The sequence below is a fragment of the Penicillium paradoxum genome (assembly GCF_028828445.1).
Source record: "Penicillium paradoxum strain IBT 22861 chromosome Unknown utg000003l_segment0_segment0, whole genome shotgun sequence".
NCBI classification, from domain to species: domain Eukaryota; kingdom Fungi; phylum Ascomycota; class Eurotiomycetes; order Eurotiales; family Aspergillaceae; genus Penicillium; species Penicillium paradoxum.
Genome location: NW_026643181.1, coordinates 1,616,532 through 1,642,337, shown reverse-complemented (window position 1 = coordinate 1,642,337; position 25,806 = coordinate 1,616,532). Strand labels below are relative to the sequence as shown.

Below are 25,806 nucleotides of genomic sequence, written 5' to 3'. Positions count from 1 at the left end.
GTCTTCAGCTTTTTCTTTTTCTTTTTCTTCTTTTTCTTCTTCTTATTTCTGGGTTCCCTATTCTTGTTATGCATCCAAATCTGGAATTCGGATCCACATGGATCAATATCAGTCGGAAAGGAGATCTTGGTTTCTTGCTGGTGATTTTGCTGGTACAAAAGAAGCCCAAAAAAGACATACATCTTACACCATTCTACACGAGTTATGATTTGCCTGGAAGCAAGGGCTGGTCTGGTCTATGGTCTGTCTTCACTCTATTTCTCTTCTTCTTCTATGTCTATCTTCAATCTTCAATCTTCAATGTTTGCCAGTTGCAGGCCAAAAACATGGTTCCTCGACAACAGAATCGACATCGACATCACATCCATTCAGATGATACTTCCACACCCACGTTTTTATTGTACAATTCTAAGCTTAATGAATTATATACCGAAAGCCTTTTCCAAGTCTTTTTTGTTAAACCAAAAGCCGTATTCCTAGCTAGCTAATCCCATCACATCACCTGCTGCGTAACACAATGCAGCACACCTCCAGTCCTAGGCAAGGCATTGACCTCAACCTGGCGAACCTCCTTCCCAGGAACTAAGCTCTTCAACAACTCAAACGCTTTAGCATCAGCCTCCGCATCCCCGAAAGCCGGAATCACCAAGCCCCCATTAACAAAATAAAAGTTAACATACGAAGCCGCCGGCGCAGCCTCCTCCCCCGGAATATCACCCTTAATCAACGCAATATCCGCCTCCACAACGTCATGAACCTCAAACCGCCGTCCACACGCATCAGTAGAACTCTCCAAAACAGCCCGAATCTCCCGGTAAATCTCCCAATGCACCTCCCCGGCCGTCTCATGCGGCCGACAAACAACCACAACCCCAGGCCTCACAAACCGCGCCTCAGCATCAACATGCACATCGGTAATATCAAGCCCCACCCGCCCAGGGAACCAAATAAACTTCCTAACCCCCAGCAACCGACGCAACTCCTCCTCAATCGCCGCCTTCTCAACCCCCGGGTTCCGAGCCCCGAGAATACTACTCTCCGTCGCCATAAACGTCCCTTCCCCGTCAATCTCAATCCCACCGCCCTCGAGCCGCAGATCCGTCTGCACGCGCATGATCACCTCGTCCGCGCCCTCGTTCTCAAGATCCAGCACTGTACTCGCGAACGCCGTGTTCTCGCGCAATGCTGCCTCGTCCATGACCGGCCGGTCAGGCTGCGAGGAATTCCCGTAGATATACTCGTCTGTCTTGTGGCCCCATTCGCAGAAGCCGAAGTCGATGGCGTAGCGTGTTTTATCGGCTCTGTCTGCGCTGCGCACGTAGACGGGTCCTGTGTCGCGGATCCAGCAGTGGTTGGTTGGTGCTGCGATCAGGCTGATGTTGGCGCGGTGCTGCGGTGGCAGGGTATGTTTGTCCAGCAGGGCCTGGGCGTCGGTGAGATCTTCTGATCGTGCGTGTAGACGCACGGGCTCGAACGCGGCGATGGTGGCTGCGAGGGAGATTATCTCGTTGGTTGTTTTGGCGTGTAGGTTGGGGAGGGTGGAGCGGCGGGAGGGGAAGCTTAGGAGCGTTGCTAGGTGGGTGTCTGTTTCTGGGGGGCAGAGGTATTTTTTGGATTTGTCGGTTGTTTGGTGTAGTTGGGCGCGGTGCTGGATGTGCCAGGTTTTGTTGGTTGCTGGCATGGTTGAGGGATTTCTTGGGATGGGATGTTGGGAGGCCTGGTGTTGTTAGATTATATGCGTTGTGGTACAGGGTGGGCTGGGGGATGGAGTGGTATAGTTACTTTGATAAGTGATCGTCTTGGTCGGAGGATTGACTGGAGGGACATGGAATAGGGGAAATACGGTGAGTTGGGGGTATTTATGTTCGGAATGGACAAGCAGATACGGTCAATGGAGATAGGGACCGATGTGATTGAAGAAGAGAGAGAGAGTCTGGAGAAGTCCAGTGGGAATTGCCTCCTATAAGCTTCTAAGGTTGTACATCATCGCGGGGACTATATACTTCCAAGTTCTATGGCGATGCCTCCTGATGCCTGTCTTCTCAGGCACCGCTCTGATAGACTGAGCACCAGGGCTTGTTTGCTAGTTTGATAGTTTGCGACATGTAGTTTCCAGGGACTATAAACGGTATAAAGTCTCCCGTTTCCCCCAGATCTAGAGCGTCATAGCTTCTTCCTTCTCTCCAGCAGTACCCTTATAATCTATAACCTTGCCAATTAAATACTCCCACTGTCCACGGTCGTATCTACAGACGGGGTTTGGATAAACTCCATCCAGCTGCTTCTGCTACTTTAGCTGCTTCAAACCCAACAAAGAGCTCAGTTCACCTCTAGTAAAGCTGGAACATTCATCATGAGCCCTTGAGACCATCTCGAAAGCGGGTCCAGCAAGCTCAATGCATGGGCCCTTTGAGACATTCAAAGCAAAGAAGTTGCGTGAGAATTGAAATGTCATCTGGGAGTGCCATTCTCGGCGGCAGCAGCCCATCTTTGGAAGGGCTGACAAAGATGCACAATGCTGTGAGGTTCTCGCTGGGGTCATGTTGCCCAATAGATTGGTACGTTTGGCTCAACGTGTATCTCTTTGAAGATTTGACTTATAACATTGTTTCTCTTACAGCGAACCATTTCCAACGGCTTTCGGGTATTTCGAGTTCTTTGATGGATCTCTGCCTATATTCAGTGTGATGAGTGACATAAACCAGAATCTGTTTCTGGGCTGAAGCCTTCTTACGACCTTCCGAATAGCGATTTGGTCACCGACGCAGGGAAAAGGCGCCAAATCTGCTCCTCGGGATGTGCCAGATCAGCCTTTTATCAAGTGGCGGGGGTTCTCTACGGAGTTTAGTCTTTTCCCCATCCCTTTTGTCGACTTTTGAAGGTCTGCCTTGGTATCTCTCGCTGGGCTCTGGTATATTCCATACACCTCTACAACCTCATATTGTTTCATTCAGCTTTATGAACGGAATAATGCACGGTCTTTCCTCCACGTCTTCTGCTGTGGAAAGCTCCAAAATTGCCGAATCGTGCGCGAGTAACAGGCTCTAGATGTTTATATGATATTAGGTGCGGGATTCTGGAATCACAGGGATCACTACAAGCTACGACAAGTGCGTGCTATAGAAAAATAATTTGCAGGTCTCCTCCGGGGAGACTCCCAGAATATAGAACTATATCAATACCGCCTGGGGACAGATTGAAGCGCCCCTGTAAACACAACAACTAATATACGAGAGCCCTATGCAGGTATAGTTACATACCCACATGTAGGGCAATAGGCAGAACTGATACTTGCGCCCAAGAACAGTGCTGCCTAACTGCGTAACCCTCATTCAATTCATTAAAGCCCTCTCCTCCTCGGTTTCTCCTAACCACAGCATCGGAAGTGCAGTGAGCGCCACCAAGACTCCCAATGTGCCTGTCATAGCGCCCCACCCAAATCGATACTCCACGAACCCACCCCAGAGTGGTCCGAAGAACACTCCTGCAAATTGGCACATGCTCTGCAGTCCGAATCCCTGCGCCACGGCGCCCTTGGGACCTAGTATTCCGGGACTCTTGATTTCCATTAACGCGAGCGCGTATTGCGTTTCAACGTACATGGCAGGTGCGCAGGCGTGGATGAAAATCCCTGTGAGGAAAAGTAGTGAGACTAACAGGGCTATCTGTTCGGTTGATTTCGTCTCGACAAATCGGAGACAGATGAGTGTGGGTGAGAGGAAAACGAAGCAGCCGAATGACATAAACCGGGCACCGAATCGGTCAGTGATGAAACCAAACAGAGGCTCGAAGAAAGCTGGAACAGCCATTGGGAGAAAAATCAGTCCCATTCCAAGCGCGTTCCAGCCAAACGTCGTTTCAACGAAAATGGGAAGTGTCTTGATATCATCAACAAATTTATCATGCGAAGCGGAGCCTGGTACATACCGCGTCAAAGGCAGAGAGCAGCAGTCCCTGAACAAGAAGCGCCACAGAGGAAATCAACACCCGACGCTCCTTGAGCATCCGGAAGAGAACGAATCCCTTCCTTCTCTGGGGAATCTGTGGCTCCTGTACACCGGTAGAAGGAACACGCTGCGCCGTCTCCAAATCAGACTCCGGCTCCCCATTCGACTCTCCAATCCATTGGGCGGCGACCTTCTTCTCGATCAGAACTAACCGCATAAGCATGTCCAGTGCAAGAATGGGATATGCAAACCAGAACACCGCGTCGTACCCACCGGCATTATACACAACGCCTCCGAGGAATGGGCCCAGCAGGAATCCAGAGGCAATCGCGGAGCCAAGATATCCGATCGTCTGGCCAAGACGCTCTTGGGGTACAGCGTCGCCGATAAGAGCAAATGCCGCTACTACTACCAAAGCCCCTGCCACACCCTGGAGCACACGTGCTGCGACAAACCCAGCTATGGAATGCGATAGCTGTAAGATGATCATACAGCCGGTTAAAACGAGCAGGGCGCTAATGAAGGGTAGTCGACGCGTGCGTCCGCGGTCGACGAGATACCCAAATACTGGACATAACAGAAGGGACGTGCCAGCTTCGCTCATGAGAAGTACACTGATCCAGTATTCGCCTGCGCAGAAGGTGAATATATGGACTTTTGAAGGAGAGGGTATGCTAGTGAGTGTGGGAACAGGACATACGGCGGTCAAAGTCGACTCCGGCTTTGGTCATCAGGGCTGTTGGCATCACGGGGACTATCTGTTTCGTTCGTTGATTCTGGCTTCAACTCCCATTATGGATGTAGACTCTTGCTTACCATGGCATATAGGAGAAATTCCTTATATGGATTGAGTCTCGGTCAGTTTCCACATCTCCAAATTAGGATCTATTTCTTTCACATACCGTGAAGGTCGACATCCATACTGCGCCGACGATGAACCACGTCGAGGAACGAAACTTCAATAGCCAGGGAGCACGTTTGCCCCCCGGCGTTTTCTTGAAATTGGATAGGTCACGCAAAGTCATAGTTATCACCATGAACGAGTACTTATTCTTTTTTTCCGTGTGCAAACGGAAACAAAGGAAGGTCTTAATCCAAATTGCTGGAATGGACCCAAATAACTGGAATCCAGTTCAAGCTGACAGTCAAATCAAAAGTAGGAACCGGAATCAGCTGATAAATCTCAGACATAATAGGCACCGGGAGGTACCCAGGTGAAAGAAACAAAGACTTTGTCAAACAAAGAACAAAGAGCCCCCCTCAGGCCGTCGACCGAACCCCGGCCAGAGCTCGCTGTTTTACTCATTGATACCCACACCCAATCGCGGAGGATTACGCTCATACTTAGGGCTTGGACACGCGCACTACATGCAGGATTCGTCAGATCGACGTTGCAGAGATACCATCACTGACCAGATTTGCTGGACATCGGCACCAACCACATCATCTGATTCGAGGATTGTGATCCAAGCTGCAGATCTGGCTTTCCAAGGTTGCTTGGCCTTGGTTTTTAGATGCACTTCATGCATGCATGTGCTATTTCTTTGGCTAGGCAAAGTATGGACTTTGATATCCTGTCTATATCTGACATACATCTTACACATATTGTTTCGGGCTGTGTGGTTTGCAGTTTTGAGGATATCTGGTCTTATCATTGCTGTCATTTGGACTGGTATTTTGGGATCTGGTGTGTATGGGAATTCGCCACGCAGTGGGTATAGCTTGGGTGTTCCTTGCTCCCCTGGTTGTTTCTTGTCACTGTCGCTCCAGGGCGTGGTTGGGAGCGTGGCTGAGCACATGACGGACTCGGGTAATATTGTCAGTCGCAGAGAAGTAGGCCAAGTCCTTCATGGCTATCCGATTGACCGCTAGATTGGTCAGTGAGATTAACATAACATGACATATGTTGTGATAGGATGGGGAGGCGGCGCATTTCCCCTTTGCGGTGTGTATATGTGTTGTGCTCTGTGAGTATCATGGCTCTTCTAGTACTGACCACCGACGAAGACAATGAAGGTAGACTTCGGGATGTTGTTAAAAATAGAAAATTGTCCGATGACGTTCGTGGCTCTTTTTGTAAGGTAGCCAGTATATCTCACAGCGATCCATAAATTTCATAGATAGACCAAGTGTATGAGGACACTCCGGTAGAAACAATGAAAATGCAGACTTTATTCGCATAGAAACATTGGGATCAGCTGTGATAGACTCCAAGATGCTCTCGACGCGGGAGATACACATATCAACAAGGTAGAACATAGCTTCCCAGGCTGGAAGCTAACACGACCTCTCGTAATCAAGGAGCGTCGATTCATCAAGAGTGACGCTTCTCTCCCCGCACTGTACCACCGACCGCGAGGTAGCTGCACATGCTTGTCATGGCAATGGTCAGCAGAGATCATGTCTAGTCAGCGCCGAGAGTATTTGCCACCAGGACTTCGCTTTCACTGATCATCGCAGCTCGCCGAGCCGGATCCGTTTAAATGGTGGAGGTCTCCGGGCTGACACGAGCGGAGATATTGAGGTGTCCGGGATTTAGGGAGTGAATGCATGAATGATCATTGTACGCTAAGTAAAGGGATTGGATCATCTAGGGGTTTGCACTGGAACACGGAGGTCGGAATTTCGGGATTTCATGGAATGTATGGCGATCTCCGGCTATGCCGTCCGAAAGTCTGGGGAAACGACTATCGTTGAAGCGCTGAGCTCGGAAATGTCAGGCCATGGACACGAAAAGAGAGCGTTGTCGAGTTGATAAGATCGGGGTTTGCGATTGTGGAGAGCGGCCACTCGCGGCCATCGGAGGTGCCCGATACTCTCTTTCTCAACGGATCAGCCCATTTCATTCGTTTCTCTTCATTCCAATCGAAATAAATAAGACTGGACGTGTTTGCAATTAGGTAGATCCAGATCTCTCTCTTTTTTCAGCCTTCCAGCACCCTCTTCAGCCCCTACACCTTCTTTTCTACCTTTATCTCTTATCTCCATCATGAGCGCATTGGCAGCAGCTCGCTACGGCAAGGACAATGTCCGCGTGTGCAAGGTGCAGCGTGACGAGAAGACCGGCATCCAGACTGTGGTGGAAATGACCGTCTGTGTCTTGCTGGAAGGCGACATTGAGACCTCGTAAGTCTACACTGAATCCCTTATCTCGAAAAAAAACTTGAAGCTAAAGCCAGGGTCTCCACAGTTACACCAAAGCCGACAACAGCGTCGTTGTCGCAACGGATTCAGTGAAGAACACCATCTTCATCACAGCCAAACAGAACCCCGTTACTCCACCAGAGCTGTTCGGCTCGATCCTGGGCACACACTTCGTCGAGAAGTACAGCCACATCCACGCCGCGCATGTCAAGATCGTGACCCACCGCTGGGATCGCATGGAGATCGACGGAAAGCCACACCCACACTCGTTCATCCAGCCAGGTTCGGAGACCCGCGAAGTCCAGGTCGACGTTGTCGAGGGCAAGGGCATCGAGATCAACTCTGCTATCAACGGCTTGACCGTGCTGAAGAGCACCGGTTCCCAATTCTGGGGCTTCGTCCGTGACGAATACACTACCCTCAAGGAGACCTGGGATCGTCTCCTCAGCACTGATGTCGCTGCGGACTGGCAGTGGCGCCGCTTCGCTACCCTCGCGGATGTCAAGGCAAACGCTGAGAAGTTCAATGCCGCTTGGGAAGCCGCACGCGGTATCACCCTCAAGACCTTTGCTGAGGATAACAGTGCCTCTGTCCAGGCGACTATGTACAAGATGGCAGAGCAGATTCTTGCCGCGGTGCCTCTGCTCGACACTGTTCAGTACCAGTTGCCTAACAAGCACTACTTTGAAGTTGGTAAGTTCTTTAGTGCTTTATCCTGTCGAACCTCAAGATTTTTGGATTTGGGCTAATTTCGGCGCTTTTAGATCTCAGCTGGCACAAGGGCATTAAGAACACTGGCAAGGATGCTGAGGTGTATGCCCCTCAGTCCAACCCCAACGGTCTTATCAAGTGCACCGTTGGCCGCGCTGGCCCAAAAGCTAAGCTGTAAATGCTTCCTTAGACTGTTGGCGAACTCCGATGTGAGCGCTACTTTGCTTTCTCTTCTGTACATATATCCATCTGCTATACCTCCGGGATCAGACTCCCTATATCTCAAATCCAAATTGATAAACACTTTCCCTCAGTGCATCGTAGAAAAGACAGAATATGGTATAATACGTGATATTGTTGTATGTGCTATAAATACAATTCAAGAAAACCGCAGCCTTGAAAAGTGAGAAGTCTGAGACCAGGTCAACGGAGTAGATAATCAAAAGCAATATCCCAAACGGACTCCACACCTATGCGCTTTTGCGGTTGGATCATAACATCGCAGGAGAATAGAATACAGGCAGACGCGAACCCTATTGAGGTTGGCGTTGGAAATAGACGAAAGAAAAACGACAATGAAAAGGATGCTCTATGCGGTGGGCTTCTCGGCGGCCACCTTGAATGCTTCTTGCACTTCGGGCATGTTTCCGATCACGGATTGGTTGCCGAACTTGACGATATTCTCCTTGTAGGGGTGGGCAAGGCCTTCGAAAGCTGCGCGATATTGGGTTAGTATTTGATCAGGACAGGAACATAGAGGATATGCGATGCGAATGGATCACGTCCATATTGTTCCTTGGAGGCAATGGTGTAGATCTTCAAGTTGACCATCCAGGGAGCAGGAAGCAGCAGCGTAGCAACCACATAGCACTTACTCTTCAATCGAGCCAGACGAATATCCCGAAGACGGTTCTTAGGCAGCATGCCCCGGACAGCGCGGCGCAGAACTTCACCTCCACCCCATTTGGCAAACATCTGATCCATCGTCATGCTCTTCAAGCTACCGGGCCGCGTGTTGTGAGTGTAGTACATCTTCTGGAATCGTTTCTTTCCCGTGGTCTTAAGATCATGGCATCCGACGACGACGACGTAGTCACCGCAGTCTGTTGAAGGGTCGTAGATAGGCTTGTTCTTTCCCATCAAAACGAGGGCGATCGACGAGGCGAGGCGGCCGAGGGATCGTTCGTCGGTGCCGGCATCGACATGGTGCCATGTGCGCGAGTAGGCGAGACGGGTCTGGTGAGTTGATAGTTAGGACCGGGTTGCTTGCTTCATAGTAGGACATGCGCGGTTGGCCCGGAAGCCTCCGCATTGAAGCTGTTTACCTTGCCGACGAGTTGCGACATCTTGTTGATCTGGCGGAGGGTACGGTAGGGGTCGGGGTGAGGGGCAATTAGACAATTAATGAAAGGTGGAGAAGCCCAATTGAAAATACCAGACACAAATCAGATCTAATACCCAAGAAGTCCAAGATAATGATGATCTCAGCGTCCTCTGATTGCTTGTAGTCCCCAACCGGCCCCGACGAAGTTCTCCGGGTCATGTGACCAAGCCCTAAGTTTCCACGCTAGTCCCGTTACAGAATTAGCGTCGCACACTAAGCGAAAACCCGCACGGAAGCAAATCAGTGTGTATGGGAATCCAAGTGACTCTTTTTCATCTCCCTCGACAACACACTCCCTCCCCCACGACAATCACCATGGCTTCCGTCCCGAGTGTGCAATGCTTCGGCAAGAAGAAGACGGGTAAGCTGCCCTTTTTTTCGATCGGAAATGAGAGAGAATGAACCCGAGCGCTGACATGTTTAATTTTCAATAGCCACCGCTGTCGCCCACTGCAAGGTATGATAACGCCTATACCTTCCTCGGTCCCAATACGTTGTTTCGAAATATCTGGAAGGAAAGGAGAATCGGGGAGGAATTGTACACGACAAGAACAAACGGAATCGAATTTTTGGAAGGATATACGAAACAACATTTGCGCGATTATCGGGGAATGATATATACATTGAATTGGACAACATACTGAGACTTTCTACAGCAAGGCAAGGGCCTCGTCAAGGTTAACGGCCAGCCCCTCTCCCTGGTCCAGCCCGAGATCCTCCGCTTCAAGGTACGCACACATCGCTCAACCAACTCTCCCGCACGCCACCTATGAAAGGGATTCGCCCGAATCGCAAACGACAATGTCAATGCGAGACCCTTGTATCGGAATTGCGATCTGACAATCCATGCACGAATTTTAGGTCTACGAGCCCCTCCTCATCGTCGGCGTTGACAAGTTCGCCGGTGTCGATATCCGCGTCCGTGTCACCGGTGGTGGTCACACCTCCCAGGTTTACGCCATCCGTCAGGCTATCGCCAAGTCCATTGTCGCCTACTACCAGAAGTACGTCGATGAGCACTCCAAGAACCAGCTGAAGCAGGCTCTTGCTCAGTACGACCGCACACTCCTGGTTGCCGATAACCGCCGCGCCGAGCCCAAGAAGTTCGGTGGTCGCGGTGCCCGCTCCCGTTACCAGAAGTCCTACCGTTAAATTTTTCTTTCTCACTTGTTACGCGGCGAAAGGAAAAAGAAAAGTTTACGGCAATGGGGAAATGGAATATGTCTGTCTTCATATTTTTCTTCAATCACGACTTATTTCCATGACTTCTTGGTGGACTGGGGACTTGGGAGGATTCGGGGATGTGTATTGAGCGGTTCTGGTTCGGTATAACCGCTCTTACATGAGATCAGAGGACCGGGCTAGAGGAATTTGGGAAAATGACCTCTGGTTGTTGTTCCGGTGCCTTGTTCAGGATGGATATGTTTTTCACTGGCGCTGTCCTGCACGGCTGGAAAAAAATACCTAGCATAGCCAGGGAATTCTACTCAATGATACTGGGTTTTATCTTGTTCAAATCTTTTGTTTTTGGGGGCTCTTGGGTTGTTTTAGCAACGGTGTTTTGACCTTGATCTCACATTTCCCCCGGACATGTATGCTTGAAGGTAAACCAGGGAGGAAGCCACTTGCCCTCAGTATTAAATCGAGCTTGGATTGATGGATCCATATGCTCTCGAGGTCATCTCCAATTTACCCCGGATAATAGCTCTGCCGTTGACACCACTTGCAAAATGTCTCGTTTTTGCCAGAGCCAGATGATCTTGTCAGTATAGATCCTTGGACAAAAACAATGTTGGCAATTGAATCAAGTGGTATGACTCTCGACGACATCAGCGGCAATTCCCCTTCCCAACTGTTCGCTCCGCGTTTTCAGCGTCCCGGTCTCTCTTTCCCGTATCCCTTTTCCAAGATAATCAACGTAAGACGGTACTATTCCTCCGTCAGTTTTGTCTTGGGCCATCATTCACTTGTGAATCCTCGGGCTCTGGTCTCACCAATTCATCTCAAGTGCCATGACGCCCAGCTTCCTCCAAAGTAGTTCAATTGCAATGTTTTCTCCCTGCCAGCCCTCTCCGGTTATAATTTGTGTCCACCAGCTTCGAGTCTGCTTCGATTGAGGGTTCGCTCGTCGTTTCGTCGGCGGGAGTGGCCTTGATTCGTAAAGTATGATATCAGTGCATGCTCAGTATTCTTTGCGACTTGGGAAATTGAGCTCTGAAAATATTCGCACCTGAAATCCCATGGAACTCAGCCCTCAGCGAGCAGATGCCAATTCAAAATATATCACTCGCGAACTGCCCTCTTCGGAAAGATTCGTGGGTCCCATATCAGTTGCTTGTTTGAGTATTTGCATTGGTTTACATCATGGAACCATAGCCTCACGACTCGGTTCCTTAGCGTAGAGCATGGAACCATAGCCTCACGACTCGGTTCCTTTGAGTAGAGCAAATGAATAGCTGTCATCACTTATGGGACCCGGAGACTCGTCCAGATGGAGAGTCTTCGATCTATAAATTGTTAGCATGAGACTAATGGGGTTCGTAAACTAACCTTTGCCCTCCATATATCCCTCGCGAACTGTTCTTCGGAAAGATTCGTGGGTCCCATATCAGTTGCTTGGTTAAGTATTTGCATTGGTTTACATCATGGAACCATAGCCTCACGACTCGGTTCCTTTGAGTAGAGCAAATGAATAGCTGTCATCACTTATGGGACCCGGAGACTCGTCCAGATGGAGAGTCTTCGATCTATAGATTGTTAGCATGAGACTAATGGGGTTCGTAAACTAACCTTTGCCCTCCATATATCCCTCGCGAACTGCTGTCTTCGGAAAGATTCGTGGGTCCCATATCAGTTGCTTGTTTGAGTATTTGCATTGGTTTACATCATGGAACCATAGCCTCACGACTCGGTTCCTTAGCGTAGAGCATGGAACCATAGCCTCACGACTCGGTTCCTTTGAGTAGAGCAAATGAATAGCTGTCATCACTTATGGGACCCGAAGACTCGTCCAGATGGAGAGCCTTCGATCTATAAATTGTTAGCATATGACTAATGGAGTTCGTAAGCTAACCTTTGCCCTCCCACCCGCGCCCAGAGTAAGTATGAGCCTATAGAAATGGTTAGCAAGTGCACGAAGATAGAAAGGGATTACCGTTCTTTGCCCTCCAACCCACTCCTAGAGTATTGAGCTATAGAAAAGTTAGTAAATACTCGATAATGGAAGGGGATTACCGTTCTATGCCCTCCCACCCGTGCCAGGAGTAGGTATGAACCTATAAAAATAGTTAGTAAATGCACGAGGATAGAAAGGGCTTACCGTTATTTGCCCTCCCACCCACTCCTGGAGTAAGGTAATTGGATCTATAGAAATGGTGAGTAAATAGACGAGAATAGAAAGGTGTTACCTTCTGTGCCCTCCTATACGTGCCCAGTGTCTTAAATCTATAGGTTGTCAGCATGTGATGAAGAGAGGCAGCAAGCTAACCTTTGCCCACCCACCCACTCCTGGAGTAAGGCAATTGGATCTATAGAAATGGTGAGTAAATACATGAGAATAGAAAGGAATTACCGTTCTTTGCCCTCCCACCCACGCCTGGAGTATCGACCTATAGAAGAGTCAGTAAGTACACAAGAATAAAAGGGGATTACCGTTCTGCCCTCCCACCCACTCCTAGAGTGAGATAATTGGATCTATAGAAAATAATTAGTAAATGCACAAGAATGGAAAGGGCTTACCGTTCTTTGCCCTCCCACCCGTCCCAGAGTAAATATTGACCTATAGAAAAGTAAGCGAATGCACGACAATAGAAGGGGATTACCGTTCTTTGCCCTCCCACCCACTCCTAGAGTGAGATAATTGGATCTATAGAAAATAATTAGTAAATGCACAAGAATGGAAAGGGCTTACCGTTCTTTGCCCTCCCACCCGTCCCAGAGTAAATATTGACCTATAGAAAAGTAAGCGAATGCACGACAATAGAAGGGGATTACCGTTCTTTGCCCTCCCACCCACTCCTGGAGTAAAGGTATAACCGGATCTATAGAAAATAATTAGTAAATACCGAGGATGGAAAGGGATTACCGTTATTTGCCCTCCCACCCACTCCTGGAGTGAGATAATTGGATCTATAGAGGTAGTGAGCAAGTGAACGAAAGTAGAAAGGGATTACCGTTCTTGGTACTCCCGTCCATGCCCGGAGTAAGTATAAACCCATAAAAAATAGTTAGCAAATGCACAATAATCGAAAGGGCTCACCGTTCTTTGCCCGCCCACCCGTGCCCAGAGTAAGTATGAACCTATAGAGATGGTTAGCAAATGGACGAGAATAGAAAGGTATTACCTTTCTGTGCCCTCCCACCCGTGCCTAATGTCTTCGATCTATAGGTTGTCAGCATGAGATTAATAGAGGCAGCAAGCCAACCTTTGCCCTCCCACCCATACCCAGAGTAAGGTAATTGGATCTGTACAAAACAATCAGCAAATGCACAAGAATAGAAAGGGCTTACCGTTCTGTGCCCTCCCACCCATACCCAGAGTAAGGTAATTGGATCTGTACAAAACAATCAGCAAATGCATAAGAATAGAAAGGGCTTACCGTTCTGTGCCCTCCCACCCGTGCCCAGAGTAAGGTAATCGGATCTATACAAAATAGTTAGTAAATGCGCAAGAATGGAAAGGGCTTACCGTTCTTTGCCCTCCCATGCGTGCCCAGTGTCTTCGATCTATAGGTTGTCAGAATGAGATTATTAGAGGCAGCAAGCTAACCTTTGCCCTCCCACCCATACCCAGAGTAAGGTAATTAGATCTATACAAAACAATCAGCAAATGCACAAGAATAGAAAGGGCTTACCATTCTTTGCCCTCCCACCCGTGCCTAATGTCTTCGATCTATAGGTTGTCAGCATGAGATTAATAGAGGCAGCAAGCCAACCTTTGCCCTCCCACCCATACCTAGAGTAAGGTAATTAGATCTATACAAAACAATCAGCAAATGCATAAGAATAGAAAGGGCTTACCGTTCTGTGCCCTCCCACCCGTGCCCAGAGTAAGGTAATCGGATCTATACAAAATAGTTAGTAAATGCGCAAGAATGGAAAGGGCTTACCGTTCTTTGCCCTCCCATGCGTGCCCAGTGTCTTCGATCTATAGGTTGTCAGAATGAGATTATTAGAGGCAGCAAGCTAACCTTTGCCCTCCCACCCATACCCAGAGTAAGGTAATTGGATCTGTACAAAACAATCAGCAAATGCATAAGAATAGAAAGGGCTTACCGTTCTGTGCCCTCCCACCCGTGCCCAGAGTAAGGTAATCGGATCTATACAAAATAGTTAGTAAATGCGCAAGAATGGAAAGGGCTTACCGTTCTTTGCCCTCCCATGCGTGCCCAGTGTCTTCGATCTATAGGTTGTCAGCATGAGATTATTAGAGGCAGCAAGCTAACCTTTGCCCTCCCACCCATACCCAGAGTAAGGTAATTGGATCTGTACAAAATCAGCAAATGCACAAGAAGAGAAAGGGCTTACCGTTCTTTGCCCTCCCATGCGTGCCCAGTGTCTTCGATCTATAGGTTGTCAGCATGAGATTATTAGAGGCAGCAAGCTAACCTTTGCCCTCCCACCCATACCCAGAGTAAGGTAATTGGATCTATACAAAATCAGCAAATGCACAAGAAGAGAAAGGGCTTACCGTTCTTTGCCCTCCCATGCGTGCCCAGTGTCTTCGATCTATAGGTTGTTAGCACAAGACTAATAGAGGTAATAAGCTGACCTTTGCCCTCCCACCCATACCCAGAGTAAGGTAATTGGATCTGTACAAAATCAGCAAATGCACAAGAATAGAAAGGGCTTACCGTTCTTTGCCCTCCCATACGTGCCCAGTGTCTTCGATCTATAGGTTGTCAGCATGAGATTATTAGAGGCAGCAAGCTAACCTTTGCCCTCCCACCCATACCCAGAGTAAGGTAATTGGATCTGTACAAAATCAGCAAATGCACAAGAAGAGAAAGGGCTTACCGTTCTTTGCCCTCCCATGCGTGCCCAGTGTCTTCGATCTATAGGTTGTTAGCACAAGACTAATAGAGGTAATAAGCTGACCTTTGCCCTCCCACCCGTGCCCATAGTGAGGTAATTCGATCTGTAGAAATAGGTAGTAGATGAATGCAAATGCGAAGGGCTTACCTTTCTTTGCCCTTCCATCCGCTCCTAGAGTATTTCGGTCTATAGAGAATCATCAGCGAATGAAGGGGAGTTGCGAACTTATCTCTGTTCTTCCAACCAACCCCGAGAGCATAACTGTGTTCCAATCTGGCAAATGTTATTAGCAAGCATACAAGAATGGGGGATTTACCTCTGCCCTCCCAACCACCCTCATACTAACTCATATCAGTTATGAGTAACAAGGTTGGTTCAGTGATCTGTAAAGTGTCAACAGGCATATGAAAGTGACCAACTTATCTCTCTTCGTATCCGGCCACCAGATGTATATGCGTCTCTAAATCCAGGTGATCCTAGCAAAAATCATGCGGGAGTTGAAGGTTTAGCTCGTTGCCTTTCGGCGGATCAAACCCCTTTTATGCAGCTCCTGTCAGGGAAGAAGCCCAAGACCATCATTTATGAGTCAACCGGTTAGTCGAGGGGATTTTGCGATATATAGGATGTCAGCAAGCATGGAATTAATTGAAAACTTGCCTTTCTCCGTTTCCAACAACCAGAAGTTCGTAAACGAGTCGAGCTACACGGTGTCAGCAGATATAAGGAATTGAAGACCTACCATTTAGGCTCATCTCGCGTCAGTCTGTTCTTTTCATATTCGTCTTCATGCTCAATAGGCAAAGCTATAGACATAGGAGGAGTTTTGTAGGTCTGAACTTGCATCATTCGCGAAATTTCCGTCAGCTTCAATTGTCCTTGCATGGGCAATGAGTATATCAAGTCATGTATGAATGAATGGGAAAGCAAGGCTACTATTTTTGAAACAGTCAGCAGATGAACTCCAGCATATACGTAAAAGGGATATTGGGCCATAACGGAGGATAGTCAGTAGTCTCATATTTGGCCTTGTAGAAGCCTGAGGACTGCGTACTGCCCCAGTAAACTGATACCAATCAAGTGCAACGGTGCTACCGGGAGTTCGCTCCAAGTCAGCCCTCTGTATATCGGTATCTTGCATCGTGAGCATCTCGAGTTTCCGAGTTTCAAGCGGTCATTTCTAATCCTTTCAGTCCTTAGAGTGTTAATCATCGTGTAGATCCCCGAAATACTTGTATCAAGTCATACCTGTCCATTCTCGATTCTGTCTTTCCTTGTATCCACTGGATCTATCATAATCCATCATCACGTCAAGTCATTGTCTTTGCGATTCGATCTTCTGAGCCCACCAAACATGCCTTGCGCCTATGGGTTGTGAGAGGATGTATGCCGAGTCATGCGCAAGCGTGGGTCCGAAGTGAATACACTAGGCAATTTCAAAGTATTAATATCAAAGCTCAAATCTTGTTCCATCATGGCAACAATTGGATCGCCAAGTCAAATACCTTTTTGTCCGAATTATCTCGGATTGATGTCTTTGTTTCCATCCGAAGCACATATTGTATTCGCCATCTCTCTGTAGCTAGTATAGCAAATAATCGTGAGGTTCAAATCTGAGAATCTGAAAAGGAAAGATTCTCATACATAGGCACGTCGAGAGGAAATTCAACCTAAACATATACCAGATGTCAGCGGAATTGGTCCAATAATACCTAGGTACCACATAGGAGTCGATAAGGTGCCAATTGGATAATCTGGTGCTTTCCTTGCTCCGCATCAGACAATCAGTCTCAACACGGATGGTTAAGCACACACCGAAAGTATCATCATTTGCGGTCTTTCGAATTCGCTAGCAGAATTGTGTTGTAGTGGGTCATACCTTGAAGCGAAGACGGTACAGCCTATACAAGTGTATCCAAGCTGCTAGCCCGAAGTTCTCCGGGTCCTAATACCTCGGAATTAATTTCACGTCACAAATCTCACCCAGACGTGAATCCAGAAGCCATTCATCAGTCCTCGAATGCCTGAGGTCCGAACCAACCCGAATTCGAGTCAAGGAGTATTTCCGACGTAGATTCGAGGGCCGTCTCCTAGTATCTGAGCACAGAAACAATGGATTGATGTATTGCCATCCACGTCCTCGAGGTAACTTTTTCACTGGAGCTGTGAAAGGGAAAATGAAGTTAGTGGTATTTCGTCTGATGCTATGGCAGGTGGGGTCTGAGCATCCCTAGCATACCTCCGTGCACTCGTGTGTCATGTCTGAAGAATCTATAGACAGTTGCAACGCCGAGCGTCTCATTGTGTCAATTTGGAAGTCCGTCTTTGCGATTGGGATGCCGACGCATACCAGATGGATAGACTGCGATTAAAAGGATAAACAGACGAAATCAATCAAGCAATTCGACGTACTTTCCAATAGCCGTAGGTCAGATATGATGAGACCTGTTATGGCAAGGATGCATAGAGCAGACAACGTATAAGCAGGATCGACGCAACAACAGGATGGGCATGCTTTGCAAAGGGAAGACAAGTGATGACGGCTCGCTGGGAGGGGAAAAAACGAACAACACGCCAAAAAGGGAAAGGGACACCTGATCGATTGGGGACAAATTTCGATGTATTACGAGTACGTGTGTAGTTTGGCGACGAAGTATCCAAAACGGAAATACAATACGGCCGTATCCATGCCCTGAGAAGACGTGCGCAGTGAAGCCTTCGTGGTAGAGACGTCTTCAGAGGCCGAATTCGGTATATTCTAAGCCAATAACGCTCGAGCGACTGCTTCTCAATTACAGTTCCATAGTATTACAGGGCTCTTAGTTTACAACATAGATGAAGATAACTAGCTTGCCGGTACGATGCCCCAAAGCCACTAGAATATGGATTGCCATTTCTGCGGCCACACATTCGGCCTGTATAGTATTACAATATCTACTAAAGCTGGTAGGTTATTCTCCAAATTGAGCACATGGCCCATTAGCACAGGTCTATTAAAGAAAGACCAGGTATAGACCTATTTATAGCGAGTAAAAGCATGTGGAAGTCAGGTTAAAACCTAGATCGTATTGTTATTGTTGTTGTTGCCGTATTGATTCATGTAGAATGGAGTATGGGCGTAACATCTGCCTATCTACTCCCACGACCTCTTGGGGCATGCTAAGCTGTGAAATTATGTATATATGTGCTCCCATAGAAAGCGACTCTCTCATAACGATGGCGTGGAAGCCTTGATTGGCTGTCTATCCTTCTCTAATATGTGGGATGGATGCAGTGCGTGTCGTAGGTAGCTTTTATCAGGTACTTGCGAGCTTTGTGGCTTAGTTAAGTGTATCAGGCCCGGGAAATCGATGTAAAACGTTACCAGCCAAGTCAACTTAAGAAAAGAAAAAGTGCATTTAACTAGATTTCTGAGTACAGGGAAGTAAGGAAAAGAGGGAGAAAAGGATCTGTAGATAAGTGCTGTTCCGCTGGGTGAGGGCTGCAAGCCATGCAAGCCACGCGGCATCTTTTCCGCCGAAAATCTCCTTGCGCCCGCTCCCAGCAGAGTCCTCCTTCTACCCCCGGCCCTGGCTCCAAGTGGCCACATAAAATACAAGAATTTCAAAATTTAAATCTTAGGCTCTAATATTAAACTGACTATTGCTTCAATCATCATATTCTCTTCATTTAGGCACCGCTATCGGTTCTAATAATGTAGAGTAGAGCGCAAAGTAGCTAGGTAGTAAGACTGTCTTTAGATCTAAGAGGGCCTTGTATTGTCTTGAAGAGTACATATCAATCAATCAATACCTCAATCAACGCAAGTTGCTTGCAGACAGTAGTACAGAGCGCTCACTTCATAAGCTTCAAATCTCCGACTTTTCTTTTTTCGGCGTAATATTAGGACTTGTGGGACCTACTTAAATGTTACACCATATATTAGGGCACAACGGACACACATTAATAGGATATGTCACCTCTCAATTTAGCCACTAGCTCACGGATATCTAACAGGAGCCCCTACCTCCAAAACGCACTGCATCTACATATCTCGTAGGTCCGACAAGGACGAGCAGCCAAGTGGGCTGGGCTTCGTAGTCTATCATTATAAATGAGTTGCTTTCCATAGGTGAGTGTACATACATAACTCTACGGCTTAGCACACCCCAATACCCTTTAGGACGTTGACGGAGCATGGGCTTAGCCCAAGCTCGACTGGATGTCAATTAATATGACAACAGCAACAGCAACTACTACTACTACTACTGCTGCTGCTGCTGCTGCTGCTGCTACTGCTACTGCTACTATGCTGTACATTATTCGAGTTGGTCCTATCTCAAGCAATATATGGAGACTTTATATATGCAGCGAGACCTATCTTCTATCTGCATGGGCATCAATGGTCTGTTCCCTTGTATCCCCTTTTTATCCTAACACAGGTATGTATGCCTCTCCCCGAAAGCCCAAATGCCAAATGGCAATCATTAAGCAAACAGAATCTAAGCCTGCATACTTATTAAGCATGCTCACAGAGTCAATAGCTCTCGAATATCTTAGATGTGCTGATTCCAATCCTGGCCTTAAAGTAGCATATCCAAAATTATCGCGGAAGTTTATTCCAACATTGAAAATTAGGGCAGGATGTGGTCGGCTGATCTGTGGATATTATCGCCAGAGGCAGTTGCGGATTAACCTTGTTCCGGCGTTCTCATGGGCCGGGCTGCCACTTAAACTGGCTACGGCAGTAATTTAGGACCATCGCGCCAACCAGGGTATACCGCCTGCCACTTTGATCACCGCCTATTGATTTAGTCACCGCCCTGCCTCACATTGCTGTGCCTTAGTGCCTATATCAAGAATTGATGTATACTCAATCATTGCATATTCCTATAAATTAATCATGATAAAAATCGGCATATCACATGGGTATCTTTCCTTCTTCTGATCGGCCAGATCAGAAGAGCCAATATCAAAGACTAGTATATACTGCATTTCTAACCATCATGAATCATGATCCATCCATAAATAACTACGGTCTAGACATCCGCAAAGCCCATAAAGCCTATAAAGCCCAATCCGACCTAACCTACAAATAGGCTACGTGTTACGACCCTCTGCCAGAGAGAGCTCACAGGCTGGACCCCGCCTAGTCCTGTGACCCAGAACCCGTGATCCAGCAAGGGTATCATGACCCCCCGCCAGAGAGTGCATCGTGAAGACTGAGTCCTGTCGGGTCAGGTGACCTAGTCCCGTGACCCGTCAGAGGTCATCCCCAAGGAGACTGCCAGGGGAACTTAGATCTTTAGCGATTAGTTTATGAATGCACCAGCACTCTGCTATTCCTTCACTCTAGTTCTACATTACCTGCCAGGACCCGCCAGTACGCCGGTCCTAACACTACGCCTTAGGCCCTTCGTAAGGGCCTAGTAGGGCTCGAAAGGCACTAAATCATGAATAGCCTTGGTTTTACACTAGGATAGTAAATAGGAATAGTCTTATTCTTGCACTAGGATAAGCCTTATTTTTGCACAAGGACAGTAAATGGGAATAGCCTCATTTTTGCACTAGGATAAGCATTATTTTTGTACTAGGACAGTAAATGGGAATAGCCTCATCTTACACTGGGATAGGAAATGGGAATAGCCTTCTTTTTGCACTGGGACAGTAGTCGTTCTCAACATAAAAGGTTCTGCCATTTTTTTTACCACTATTCTGACGGCAAAATAAAAAAAGGGAGCGATATACCCTGGTTGGCGCGGGATGGTCCTAAACCTTAGGTGGAATTGCAGGTGCCGTAACTGGCTGACATAATGACCAATCCAACCGGCCAATCCTGGAACGCGATTCAACGCGCGCGCTGTGCGCGTGCCTAATTAATTACGCGCTGCTCCTTTCATCCTCCCTTTCCCCGCAAGGATTGTCCATACAATCCAATCTTGCTTACTCGCTCCACAATATTTGATGGACATTTTTCTTTGAATTTAAACACAATGCCTACGGCTCGTGAGAGATTGGCCGAGCTGAAGGCCCTCCGCGCCTCGGGGAAAAAACGAATCTCCACATACGAAATCGAGGACCAAGGCGACATTTACGATGAAGTTGATGATGATGGCTACAAAAAGGTCATCCGAAATCGTCTTGATCAGGATGACTTTGTCGTCGATGACAACGGTGCCGGTTACGCAGATGATGGCCGCGAAGTGTGGAATGAACAGACAGCAGAATATGACAGCGGCGAGAGTGACGAGCTACCGGCCCGAGGCAAGGCTGCCAAACGAAAGCGAGAGGAGGAGCAGCAGCGAAAAGAGAAAATGAACAATGGTATATCCAAGTATTTCAACAAAGGACAGGCCACAGCTTCTGCCACCAAGCCTAGGGTGAGTAGTTCCCCTTCATGGTGTCCGAGTTACATATTTTGACCGTGTTATTGATTTAGCCCGTCGCTACCGCCGAGGACGATGCATTTATGGCCGATCTTCTCGGAGAGGTCGACACCAACGTTGTATCAAATCACGCTCCAACGCGAAATATCGTCAAGTCAGAGGCCCGACGCAAAGTTCGCGTTCTCTCGCCGCCCTTGTCCGAGAAGCGTCGCCGTGAGAAGGTTCATACAAGACAGGAAAACCACATGCCGAGTTCGCCAACGAAAGACCAGGCACTCCATTCTGACGATCTCGACGACGGCCCTCTGCCGATGCCAGACGATGACGACGTTCCCATGAGTGACATCTTGCCTTCATCTCCGATCAGTAAGGCAGTAGAGAGACGGAATACTGTACCGGTCAAGGCTGAAGCGCTGGAGGACGATGATGTTGACCTCATGGATATTGCAGAAGTCACTGGTGACTCCGGCGTTAAAACAGAAACCATCAATATGACCGGCAGACGGCCACCCCCAAAGATCAAGCACGATCCCACTCCCGCACCAGCAAGTTCGTCTCCAGTTAAATCCATGCCAGAAATTGCGGACGCTTCTTGGAATGACGTGAGAAGCAAGTTGAATGTTCTCAGCAGTCCAGCTCCGGAGATGCGGTCCTTCGGGAAGTTGCGTGCCCAAGATGTTGTCGAAGAGGACGGCAGTCTGCGTATTTTCTGGCTGGATTATACAGAAGTCAATGGCAGTCTTTGTCTGTTTGGCAAAGTGAAGAACAAGCAGACTGGATCCTACACTAGTGCATTCGTCAAGGTTGACAACATTTTGCGAAAGCTGTACTTCCTTCCACGTGAGTACCGATACAAGCATGGCCGAGCGACTGAAGAAGAGGTCGGTATGGAAGATGTCTATTCAGAGGTCGATGAAATGATGTCTAAACTTAGAGTCGGCATGCACAAGATGAAACCGTGTGAACGGAAGTATGCATTCGAAATGCCCGGCGTTCCAAAGGAGGCAGAGTATCTCAAATTACTTTACCCCTACGATAAGGCCGCATTGCCAATGGAGACCAAAGGAGAGACCTTCTCGAATGTTTTCGGTACCAACACTTCCCTGTTTGAACAATTTGTTCTCTGGAAGAATATAATGGGCCCTTGCTGGCTCAAGATCGATCAGGCCGATTTTTCCGCAGTGACCAATGCCTCATGGTGCAAGTTCGAATGCCAGGCCGCCAAACCAGCCCTCATCAGCCTCGTTCCAGATACCGAGAACCTAGATGCTCCGCCACTCACATTGATGAGTCTTTCCTTCCGTACCCAGCTTAATGTCAAGGAGAACAAACAAGAGATCCTGGTAGCGAGTGCTCGAGTGTATGAAAACGTCTCTCTCACCGACACCACTCCCCCAGAGAAGCTTCCGTGCAAGACATTCACTGTTATGCGCCCTGCCGGTGCATCATACCCAATGCATTTCGAAATCGAAGCCCAAAAGCAGCGAGGTACCGTCATGCTCGAAAGGAGCGAACAGTTCTTGCTCAGTAAGTTCCTGGCTATGTTCGAGAAGATGGACCCCGATGTCATCATGGGACATCAGTTGCAGGATGTCGACCTAGGGATTCTTCTCAGCCGGATGCGTGAAAAGAAGACACCCGGCTGGCACCGTATTGGCCGACTTAGGCGTGGAGATTGGCCCAAGCACTTTAACAAGGGCGGCAATTTCTTCGCTGAAAGGCAGTTGATTGCGGGAAGATTGATGTGTGACGTTGCCAACGATATGGGCAAGGTAACGTTTTCCACGACGTGTGTAACTGACAATGCTGACAGTCATTAGTCTCTCATGATGAAATGCCAATCGTGGAGTCTGACCGAGATGTGCCAACTATACCTCGGCCAAGGGAATGCCCGCCAGGAATTGGATGTCGAAGCCGCATTGAAAACCTGGGCGACGACTAAAGAAGGTCTCATGAACTTTGTCAACCATTGCGATACAGATACGTACTTCATTGCGGCGTTGGTTCTACGTCTTCAGATGCTGCCGCTTACGAAGGTCCTGACCAATACCGCTGGTAATTCGTGGGCACGCACGCTTAGCGGCACGCGTGCTGAGCGAAATGAGTATATTCTGCTGCATGAATTCCATCGCAACAAATACATTTGTCCCGACAAATATTCTGCCCGTCTTCAGAAAGCAGAAGAAAAGATGCAGGATGGAGATGAGGATGAGACGGTTGATAAGAAAAAGAAAGACAAATACAAGGGTGGTCTTGTTTTTGAGCCTGAAAAGGGTCTCTACGACCGGTTCATCCTTGTTATGGACTTCAACAGTCTGTATCCCAGTATCATTCAGGAGTACAACATCTGCTTCACAACGGTTGACCGAACCGCTACAGTAAGCTTACCCAAACAAAGTTTGGTGTCATTTGACTTTTGCTAACTTGTGCAACTAGGCTGAGAATGAGAACGAGGAGAAAGTACCCGATGTGCCCGCCTCGGATCAAGAACAAGGTATCTTACCTCGGCTCATCGCAACTCTGGTCAATCGTCGACGCGAAGTGAAGAAGTTGATGAAAGACAAACGTGCCACACCAGAGCAAATGGCAGTGTGGGACACGAAACAACTGGCCTTGAAGTTGACTGCCAACTCTATGTACGGATGCTTGGGATACACGCAAAGTCGATTCTATGCTCGGCCTCTGGCAATGCTCACCACCTTCAAGGGACGTGAGATTTTGAGAAACACCAAGGAGCTTGCAGAGAGCCAGCAATTGCGAGTCATCTATGGTGACACCGATTCGGTCATGATTAATACAAATATGGACAACATGAGTGATGCCCTCAAAGTCGGCGAAGAGTTCAAGAAATCGGTCAATGAGCGTTACCGATTGCTAGAGATCGATATCGACAACATTTTCCGCCGGCTCCTTCTGCATGCCAAGAAGAAGTACGCTGCTGTCAATCTCACCGAGGTGAATGGCAAATATGTGGAGAAACTTGAGGTAAAGGGTCTTGACATGAAGCGTCGTGAATACTGTGCCCTCTCAAAGGAGGTATCATCTAAGCTTCTCAACGAAATTTTGTCTGGTGAAGATCAGGAGGTTGTTCTCAACAACATCCATGAATACTTGCGTGAACTTGCGGAGAAAATGAAGGAATACAAGATCCCCGTGCAGAAATACGTGATCTATACAGTACGTCACAAGTTCCAGCAATCAGCCGGGTGGGCCTGCTAACAACTCATTAGAAACTTTCAAAACGACCCCAGGAGTACCCTAATAAGGAGACCATGCCACCAGCACAAGTCGCACTTCGCGAAATTGCCCGGGGCAAGACCGTTCGACCAAACGATGTTATCTCATATATTGTGACCAACGGAGACTCGGAAACGTCATCTTTGCCCCCTGCAAAGCGATCATACAGCCCGCAAGATGTCTTGAAGTCCGACTCAGCACTCAAGCCGGATGTTGAGTTCTACATATTGAAGCAAATTTTCCCCCCAATCGAGCGTCTCTGCGCTCCGATTCCTGGCACCGATGCCGTCCGTCTTGCCGAGTGTTTAGGTCTTGATACTCGCAAATATCAGATCAACACATCCAGCTCCAGCAACCAGCAAAATGCCGAGATCACGCCGCTTGAGTCCCAGATTCCAGATTCGGTCCGGTTCGCCAATTCTACACGACTGTCTCTGAGATGCCGCTTCTGCAAAGAACAGTCTGTGTTCGAGGGTCTGGTTGGTTCATCCCATATGTGCACCGCTCATGGAATCATTTGCCCGAACCAAAGCTGTCAGAAACCTTTCTCTGTCGTGACTATTGTGGCTCAACTCGAAAACCAGATACGCGAACAGACCTCGCGATACTACGAGGGCTGGTTGGTGTGCGACGACTCATCATGTGGCAACCGTACACGACAAATCAGCGTATATGGACACCGTTGCTTAGGTCCTCGAGGTCGAGCAGAAGGCTGTCTGGGCCGCATGTCGTATGAGTACTCGGAGAAGGAGGTGTATAACCAGCTCTTGTACTTCGCCGGTCTCTGGGATGTCGACAAGGCCAAGGTCGCCGCCGAAAAGGAGGCAGGAGAGAAGAAGGATAGTGTTGCTGCTCTTGCAGAGTTTAACCGCATAAGATTCGGTACGATGAAGGGTGTGGTTGACAGCTATCTCAAGAAATGTGGTCGACAATGGGTTGAGATGGATGGTCTTTTCCGCTTTATGTTACAGTAGATGCTTTGGCGGCG

General features: G+C 48.1%; 8 protein-coding genes across 8 annotated transcripts; 4 read left to right on the top strand and 4 right to left on the bottom strand.

The window, feature by feature from the left end:
- Positions 1–493: 493 nt before the first annotated feature.
- On the bottom strand, positions 494–1,681 carry N7457_002529 (agmatine deiminase family protein; the record flags this gene model as incomplete). The annotated part of the gene is made up of 1 exon (XM_057173575.1): positions 494–1,681. The coding sequence occupies one exon, from the start codon at positions 1,679–1,681 to the stop codon at positions 494–496; it is 1,188 nt and encodes a 395-aa protein (XP_057033726.1).
- A 1,651-nt stretch (positions 1,682–3,332) lies between these two features.
- Positions 3,333–4,972, bottom strand: N7457_002528 (MFS transporter; the record flags this gene model as incomplete). Its single annotated transcript, XM_057173574.1, has 4 exons — positions 3,333–3,878; positions 3,928–4,577; positions 4,648–4,705; positions 4,850–4,972. 4 exons carry the CDS (start codon positions 4,970–4,972, stop codon positions 3,333–3,335), a joined length of 1,377 nt encoding a protein of 458 aa, XP_057033725.1.
- A 1,904-nt stretch (positions 4,973–6,876) lies between these two features.
- On the top strand, positions 6,877–7,980 carry N7457_002527 (urate oxidase; the record flags this gene model as incomplete). Its single annotated transcript, XM_057173573.1, has 3 exons — positions 6,877–7,073; positions 7,138–7,784; positions 7,856–7,980. Coding segments are annotated over 3 exons (969 nt in total), but the record flags the coding sequence as incomplete, so codon positions are not given.
- A 411-nt stretch (positions 7,981–8,391) lies between these two features.
- Positions 8,392–9,148, bottom strand: N7457_002526 (mitochondrial 54S ribosomal protein uL13m; the record flags this gene model as incomplete). Its single annotated transcript, XM_057173572.1, has 3 exons — positions 8,392–8,516; positions 8,678–9,038; positions 9,086–9,148. 3 exons carry the CDS (start codon positions 9,146–9,148, stop codon positions 8,392–8,394), a joined length of 549 nt encoding a protein of 182 aa, XP_057033723.1.
- A 289-nt stretch (positions 9,149–9,437) lies between these two features.
- N7457_002525 (40S ribosomal protein uS9) lies at positions 9,438–10,502 on the top strand. The gene is made up of 4 exons (XM_057173571.1): positions 9,438–9,547; positions 9,621–9,643; positions 9,843–9,914; positions 10,048–10,502. The coding sequence occupies exons 1-4, from the start codon at positions 9,502–9,504 to the stop codon at positions 10,336–10,338; spliced, it is 432 nt and encodes a 143-aa protein (XP_057033722.1). The 5' UTR covers positions 9,438–9,501; the 3' UTR covers positions 10,339–10,502.
- A 1,626-nt stretch (positions 10,503–12,128) lies between these two features.
- N7457_002524 (uncharacterized protein) lies at positions 12,129–16,101 on the bottom strand (the record flags this gene model as incomplete). The annotated part of the gene is made up of 24 exons (XM_057173570.1): positions 12,129–12,216; positions 12,421–12,461; positions 12,506–12,549; positions 12,758–12,794; positions 12,838–12,859; positions 12,925–12,964; positions 13,097–13,136; positions 13,202–13,226; positions 13,874–13,911; positions 13,955–13,994; positions 14,295–14,332; positions 14,376–14,415; positions 14,550–14,587; positions 14,631–14,670; positions 14,713–14,750; positions 14,794–14,833; positions 14,876–14,913; positions 14,957–14,996; positions 15,039–15,076; positions 15,120–15,159; positions 15,202–15,239; positions 15,283–15,322; positions 15,367–15,390; positions 15,959–16,101. The coding sequence occupies 24 exons, from the start codon at positions 16,099–16,101 to the stop codon at positions 12,129–12,131; spliced, it is 1,050 nt and encodes a 349-aa protein (XP_057033721.1).
- Positions 16,102–19,429: 3,328 nt separating this feature from the next.
- N7457_002523 (uncharacterized protein) lies at positions 19,430–19,739 on the top strand (the record flags this gene model as incomplete). The annotated part of the gene is made up of 2 exons (XM_057173569.1): positions 19,430–19,600; positions 19,731–19,739. 2 exons carry the CDS (start codon positions 19,430–19,432, stop codon positions 19,737–19,739), a joined length of 180 nt encoding a protein of 59 aa, XP_057033720.1.
- Positions 19,740–21,188: 1,449 nt separating this feature from the next.
- N7457_002522 (DNA-directed DNA polymerase alpha catalytic subunit POL1) lies at positions 21,189–25,792 on the top strand (the record flags this gene model as incomplete). The annotated part of the gene is made up of 5 exons (XM_057173568.1): positions 21,189–21,575; positions 21,635–23,353; positions 23,402–23,959; positions 24,018–24,758; positions 24,812–25,792. 5 exons carry the CDS (start codon positions 21,189–21,191, stop codon positions 25,790–25,792), a joined length of 4,386 nt encoding a protein of 1,461 aa, XP_057033719.1.
- Between the last annotated feature and the right edge of the window lie 14 nt (positions 25,793–25,806).